We start from the raw sequence: 7020 nt of genomic DNA on the forward strand, positions 1-7020 counted from the left end.
CCCTACACAAAAGTCAATTCCAGATATATTAAAGACATAAATGTTGAAAAACCAAATTTTAAGACAATTTGAAGAAAACACTAGAAAAACAGCTTTATGATCTTGGTATAGGAAAGGAATTTCTAAACAAGTAATAAAAAGCAGAGATCATTTGCCTAATAAATTTACCTACGAATAAATTTAAAATTTCTGTATTAAAAAAGACACCATCAACAAAGTTAATTATAAGGGACAGACTGGAAAAAGATATTTACAACATATACAACAAAGAATTAGCATACAGACTACAGAAGGAACTAATAAGGAAAAGACAAACTACCCAATAGAAAAATGAGTTAAACTATTCATATGAATGAAATACAGGACACCTGAATCTCACTAGCAATCAGGAAAATGCAAATTTGAACAAAATGAGATACAACTCACACCCACCTGACGGGTAAATTTTTTCAAGTCTGACAGTACAAAGCATTGACCAAGATGTAGGGAAAGGGGAACTCGAATGTTTTAGAAAATAATTTGCCAATATCTAGTAATAGTTATAATGTGCACACCCCACAACCCAGCAATTCCACTTCTAAGTATTCCAATTAAAAAAAATAATAATAAACATAAATAAAAATGGTCACTGTAGCATTTTTTGTAATAGGAAAAAAATGAGAACAATCTAAATATCCATTAGGGAAGAACAGACTCCCAGAAGACTGGCTAGGGCAGGGGTTGCTTCATTTTGATAGTTCCAGAGCCTAGCAACGTGCTATCAGAGTAGGTGTTCAGAAAATGTTTGGGTCAATGAAAAAATAAACAAGAAAGAAGTGGTGTTACCTAAGAGTGGATGCAGAGTTGAGAAACAGCTTTTGTTATATGGAGAACTAAAACAAAATAGACAAAAATCTCTGCCATCAAGAGATAAATGAGACAAATAAGTAAATTATAGAGTATGTGAAATAGTGATAAGTGCTAAGAGAAATAAGCAGGGAAGGGGGATAAGGAAGTACTGGGGAGGGTTACAATTTTATATTGAATGTCCAGAAAAGGCCTCACTGACTACAGAAGAAATATACAACTTTAATGAAGACAGTGAAATTATTAAAGATTTTGTTTACCTTGGTTCAGTCATCAATTTAAATGGAGACTGCAGCCAAGAAATCAAGAGAAGACTGAAACTTGGGAGGGCAGGAATAAAAGAATTGGGAAAGATCATCAAGCATAAGAAAGCGTCAGAGACTCAGGCCAAGATTATCCACAACCTTGTATTCCCAATTACTATGTAGAAGTGCAAAAGCTGGAGAGTGGAGAAGATTAACAGGAAAAAAAATTGATTTATTTGAAATACAGTGTTAGAGGAGAGCTCTATGGATACCCTGGACTGCCAGAAAGACTCACAAGTGGGTCCTAGAGCAAATTAAGCCTGAACTATCACTGGAGGCAAAAATAATAAAACTGAGGCTGTCCTACTTTGGGCTCATCATGAGAAGGAAGGATTCTTTGGAAAAGACAGTAATGCTGGGAAAAATAGAAGGCAGCAGGAAAAGAGGAAGACCAAATATGAGATGGACTGACTCCCTAAAGGAAGCCACAGGCATGAGTCCACAGGAGCTGAGCAGGACTGTTGAGGACAGGACATTGTGGACATCACTCATTCACAGGGTCGCCAGGAGTCGGAGCTGACTTGACCACACATAACAACAAACTTAATCAGAGATACAAAGTCCTACATTGGCACGGGTCTAATTACATACTCTGAAGATCTGATAACTTAAAAGTAAAACCAGTAAGGCGAGCAACTAAATGTCAGAGATAGCATTTTTTACACCCAGCAACTCGTTCAAGCGTTACCCACTCTATAAGGCTGTTGTCATGTAAATTAACCACACAACTTCCTTCCCTTCCTTTCAGTTACGTTCATTTGAAGCCATTTTAAAAAACATTACCAGATTGTCCTGAAGATGAGAGTGGTTATACAACCAGGATTTTATTCAGGTTAACAAAAATATCTAACACTGAGAAGTGGTGTCTTAATCTACTAGGAAAAGCTTTAAGAGAACCACTTTAGAATCACCTTCCTACCACACAAAAACACCATCAGGTAAATAAGCCTTCTATACATGAAGACTGGCAAATCTAAAGCATGAGATCAGATCTGTAATAATTAAACTTCCAGAGTCAAGTTACCGTGCTATGGCTTATTGCAACAAAGCCAAAGTATTACAACAATATGGAATTATGACATCATTAGCTTGGATGCCTAAGAAGGCATTTTTCTGGGATATCTGAATTTACAATTAGCTAAGAACAGAGAGCCAACACTTGTTTGAGGGAATGGCAGGCAGTCCTAGTTTTATTTACAAGATATTTTTTTGAGAATGATGCCCACTGCAAAATGAATTAACAGAAAGCTGGCTCTTCTGAAACAGCATACCTCTTAGTCTTAACATTAAAATGCTGTTCTAGAGCAAGGAAAAACAGGTATCAATGCTTTAGTGCCACAAAATCTTTACAGTCCCCCCAAAATCGTTTTTGCTTCACTGCCTTTTGAATTAGTAAATGAAAACACTGAATTGTAGCAGCATTTAATTAACGCCATTTAGAAATTAAGCAGCAACCAGTAACAGACCTCATCACCGAGATAAGATTAGTCTTCTTCAGCCAGGAGCAATTTCTGTCCTAATTGCTACTGTTGCCTTAGTGCTGTATTTGCTGGGCTGTAGTTGCCAGGAAGCAGGAAAGATTTTTCTCTCTGAATTAATTCCGAGAAAGGTGGCGCTTTTTATCTGCCTTAACTCACCCTTTCCTAGGATTTTTTTCTCCAGATGTTCCAGTAAAACTGAAAAAGTTAATCACTGGTTCCAAACCTGTCTCGTTCAAACTGGCTTGAGGAGAACGGAAAAATATCGAGTTCATATTCCAAAAGTTTCACTTGGGGTGGGATGAGGACACGGTAGAAGAAAAACACAGTCCTTCAAAACTATCGTACATCTCTTTTCCGAAACTAGACGGGTGTTGGAATATTCTTTCTTTCCCTCACCTAGGCCTTGGGCAAAATTTCCTTCGTTGAATGTGGTTAGACTAAAGAAAGTACCCTCCTCCTTGATAATCCCCGCAATCCTGAATCGTGACACCCCAACTGAAAACAGTGACGAGGGGGGCTGAAGGCAAGTCCTCCCCCTCCCCTTCACTCAAACGTGTCCCAAACTGTTCGAGGCGGGAGACACAAGCCTCTTTTCTCCCCCCAGGACCTACTCTCCCTCCGTTCCCTCGCCCTGTGTCCCCAGCGGGGAGCCCGGCCACGCTCCGGACCCCCGCCTCTGGCCGCAGCCGCCCAGGAGCGGCGAGCAGGGAGTACCCGAGAAGCGCGGGCAGGAGGCGGCCGCCCCGCGCCGGCCTCGGCGGCCCGGGTTTGGAGGCGAGACGCGCGCCGGCTGCGCGGGCTTCGCCGGCTCCGGCCGCCTCCTCTGCGGCCTAGCCCGGCGCCCGCGCCCCGGCCCTTCCGCGCCACCCGGGCCCGAGAGGCCGCGCGGGAGCGGGCGTCCGAGAGATGGAGGGGCGGAGGCACCTACCAGCTGCCGCCGGATCCAGCACCACATGCCCCCGCCGTCGCCGTCCCGGTCCCGCGGGACGCGGGAGCCGAGGGGCTGCAGGACGAGACCGACGAGCCAGAGGTGGGAAGCGGGAGAGCCCCTCCGGCTTAAGTTCCGCTCGTCGCCGCCGCCACCTCACTCCCAGCGCCGGGTCCCCATCCCGCCGCGCCGGCCCCGAGGTCCTACAGGCGCGGCCTCGGCGCCGCCCCCGCCCGGCGCAGCTGAGCCTGCCGCCGCGCCGCAGCCACCTTCATTATTGACCGTTGTCGGCCAAAGCACCGCCAAAACCCCGCCCCCGCCCGGCCCGGCCCGGCCCCCTGGTCCCACCCGCCCCGCCCCCGGCGCCTCGGGCCGCCTCCGGACGTGACGACAGGGGCTGCGGAGACCCAGGGCCAGCGCGCTCCGCCGCCGTCCGAGCTGAGGTCAGGCGTGTGGGCGGGGCCGGCAGCCAGCGTGGAGGGGCTGGGGATTCTGGAAGGCGGGTTCTGCTCTATGCTCCCCTCCCCTCATTCCAAGGATAGGGTTAAGTCGCGTGTGTGTGTCTGTCTCCGGAGTCGGCAGCTTCTGGCCGACTCCTCTGTTTTTACCTCCTGTTGCAGGTTTGTTTCTGGCTCTCTGCCTCTTTTGGGCCCCCTGTCCCCCAACACGCACAATCTCGAGTGTAGTGACTGAAGGTTAATCCACAGAGGTCTCCAGTTTTGGTTCAGTTAAGTTGCCAAAGGCTTTGTCTCGACGCGTAATGCAGCCCTCTTTAGCAGACCATTGAACAGGGGCTAGGGGAATCATGATCACTACCTTTAAGTAATTTTGAAAGGGGTTGCAACTCCCCAGTACCTGGTCCAGTTTGGACTAGTGTTTCCGGGAGAAGGGACGAGATAACTCTGTTTTAGGATGCTAAAATGAATAGGTTAGGGGGGAAAATACTTTCTATGGAAAGGTAGTTGTTTACTATTAACTGCCAAACTCTTGCAGTCAAAAACACTCTAGAAGTAGCAAGACCTAGGTGAGATAAGGTTGTAGATAAATGCAGATAAGAAGGAATATAAAAGCAACTGGAACAAGCCTTTGACTTGAAAGGCTGAAATGAAGCGCCTGGTCTCTGTTCGAAAGCAGCCACATAGACATCTTGGGTCTTATGCATAAGAATTGTGTGGAATATTTTTGCTGAATTAAGGCACACTTCACCATTCAACACACAGGAGTTTGTGTTTTTCGAAAAATGTTCTATTAAGTGAAAACAAATCTAACCGAGATTTGCTTGGCTAGGCAAGTTATTGCATATATGTACTCAGTCTTTTACTTTCAGTAGACAATTGTTATTATATAATGATTATCCAGCACCACAAATAGAACCTTTCCTGAAGGATATTTATGATCTATAAAACCAGCAGTGTAATTTTATGTTATGAATAATCCAACTACAAAAATTAGCTAGGTATTTAAAGAGAAAAAGTAATCTTACTTTTGTTCTTGTGACTAAACCTTGCTTGGGGACCCTAAAAGAAAGTTTATGATACATTTACTTATTTGTTATAGTGATAAAACTTTACTACCATTCATGGAACACTCGTGTGTCTCAGGCCCTGTATTAAGCTCTTTACTTGCTTGGTCTAATTTAATCCTCATCAGTCCTTTGAAGTGGATATTATTATTCCCATTGAATGGATGTGGAAATGGAGGCTCAGGTTAAGTAACTTGGCAAAGCTGGGATTCACATTCTGGATGGTTAGGCAACAAAGTTCATGCTCTTAAGATATGTAAAGAAACAAAAATATGACCATACCTGCTTTTATTCATCTGCAAGTGGTCTGATTAAAATTAGGCCTGGAAGTATTTATATATATGCCACCAAAGTTTGTCAAGACAACCTAAGAAACAGATCTAGAGGACACTTGGTGCATTATTATTTAACTGTGTCCCAAATTTCAGAAGGTAGAAGTGGGAGGAGGAGTGATTCTAAATGCCATGGTGGAATATTGTAAGAAGTGATCTCAAGATAACTGTGTAAAGATCATAATTATAGCTCAAACTGTCAGGAACAGAATGAGCACTCAAGCAGTGTTCTAAGCAGTTTTCAAAAGCAATATTATACATCTCATATTAATCCAAGGAGCATAAAAGAGAGTATTTTGATACTGTAGAGTATAACCTATAACCTTTAGTGGTGATGAAATCAATTTAGTGTGTCATGATCACTATTTTATTTTTTATTTCTTTTTAAAAGTTTTTATTTATTTATTTTCCCCCCAAAGCCCCAGTAGATTGTTGTATGTCATAGCTGCACATCCTTCTAGTTGCTGTATGTGGGATGCGGCCTCAGCATGGCCGGAGAAGCGGTGCATCAGTGCACGCCCGGGATCCGAACCCGGGTCGCCAGCAGCGGAGCACGCGCGCTTAACCGCTAAGCCACGGGGCCGGCCCTATGATCACTATTTTAAAGAAACGATAGAAAACAGAATATATCGTATAGTGTAAGTAGTATGTATTGTTTTGTGAAACTTTTGTTTTGCATAGTATTGGGACAGTTTCTGGCTAGTCACAAGCGTTTACAGGAAATGGGCAATCCCTGGAATTTTCTGAACAAGGAAATGGCATGATGAAATCAGTGTTATCCCATAAACAGTATATATGATAGGTTGGAGAGAGAAGAAAAGTCAGATAGGAAATGACTGCTGGCGTGAAGTATTGAGTTCAAAAGTCCTGGCCGGGGGAAGAGCCAGAAGTAAAGCGTGTTGTAGGGCATTGTGATTTGGTAACAGATAAGGAAACCTGAAACGTAAGCCATTCCATATGAAGTGACAGACCTTCCAAGAGAAGAAGTTTACCAGCATCACTTAATAGCCACTGAATTAATGGTAAATATGGTTCTTTTTGTTGGGTAAACTTGTTAATATAATTCTGTGGTAGTTATACTTGTGAGATGTGTTCATTCCCGGGGTAAAAACATCTCCTGGTTAGGTGTAATAGAGATTCAGATATAACAAAGACAAAACAAAGAGGGCTGTTTTTCTTTATCAGAACATCTTGGACTATCAACAGAAAGAAAGTACAGACTGTGAACTTGTTAAGGTCAAGATTCCTGGCTTATTCATTTTAGTGCCCATAGTATCCAAAGAGTACTTGATAAATGTTTGTTAAATGAATGAATAAGTTAATGTCAATGACTGAGTGGTTAGAGAAAAAATACCTAGTTCAGAAATATCAGTGATATAAAGCGAAGCATACTGAATGATTTCAGGAGATCCTAAGCTGTGCTGTAAGACCGGTAGTCACCATCCTTTAGACCCTGTTGTGTGCCTCTCAGAACTCTTCACAGGTCAGTCAGTTTGAAGGACGCCGAGCCTTGCCAGTCTGTTACCTTAATTATTTCTGTAGCAATAGAGCCATCAGATGGGCCCTAGAATCTGCTTTTTTTTTTTTTATGAGGAGATCAGCCCTG

General features: G+C 43.4%; 1 protein-coding gene across 3 annotated transcripts in view; it reads right to left on the reverse strand.

Moving 5' to 3' along the window:
• The window catches only part of ATP11B (ATPase phospholipid transporting 11B (putative)), a 99521-nt gene extending 95728 nt beyond the window's left edge, over positions 1 to 3793 (reverse strand). For 2 of the 3 annotated variants that reach the window (XM_058556283.1, XM_058556281.1), the window contains exon 1: positions 3561 to 3792. In XM_058556283.1, the coding sequence (XP_058412266.1) occupies positions 3561 to 3587 (27 nt within the window). In that variant the 5' untranslated portion in view covers positions 3588 to 3792. Of the gene's footprint in view, positions 1 to 3560 lie in introns of all 3 variants that reach the window. The other variant, XM_058556282.1, reaches the window with a different exon arrangement.
• Between the last annotated feature and the right edge of the window lie 3227 nt (positions 3794 to 7020).

Source organism: Diceros bicornis, chromosome 15 (assembly GCF_020826845.1).
Source record: "Diceros bicornis minor isolate mBicDic1 chromosome 15, mDicBic1.mat.cur, whole genome shotgun sequence".
Lineage (NCBI taxonomy): Eukaryota > Metazoa > Chordata > Mammalia > Perissodactyla > Rhinocerotidae > Diceros > Diceros bicornis.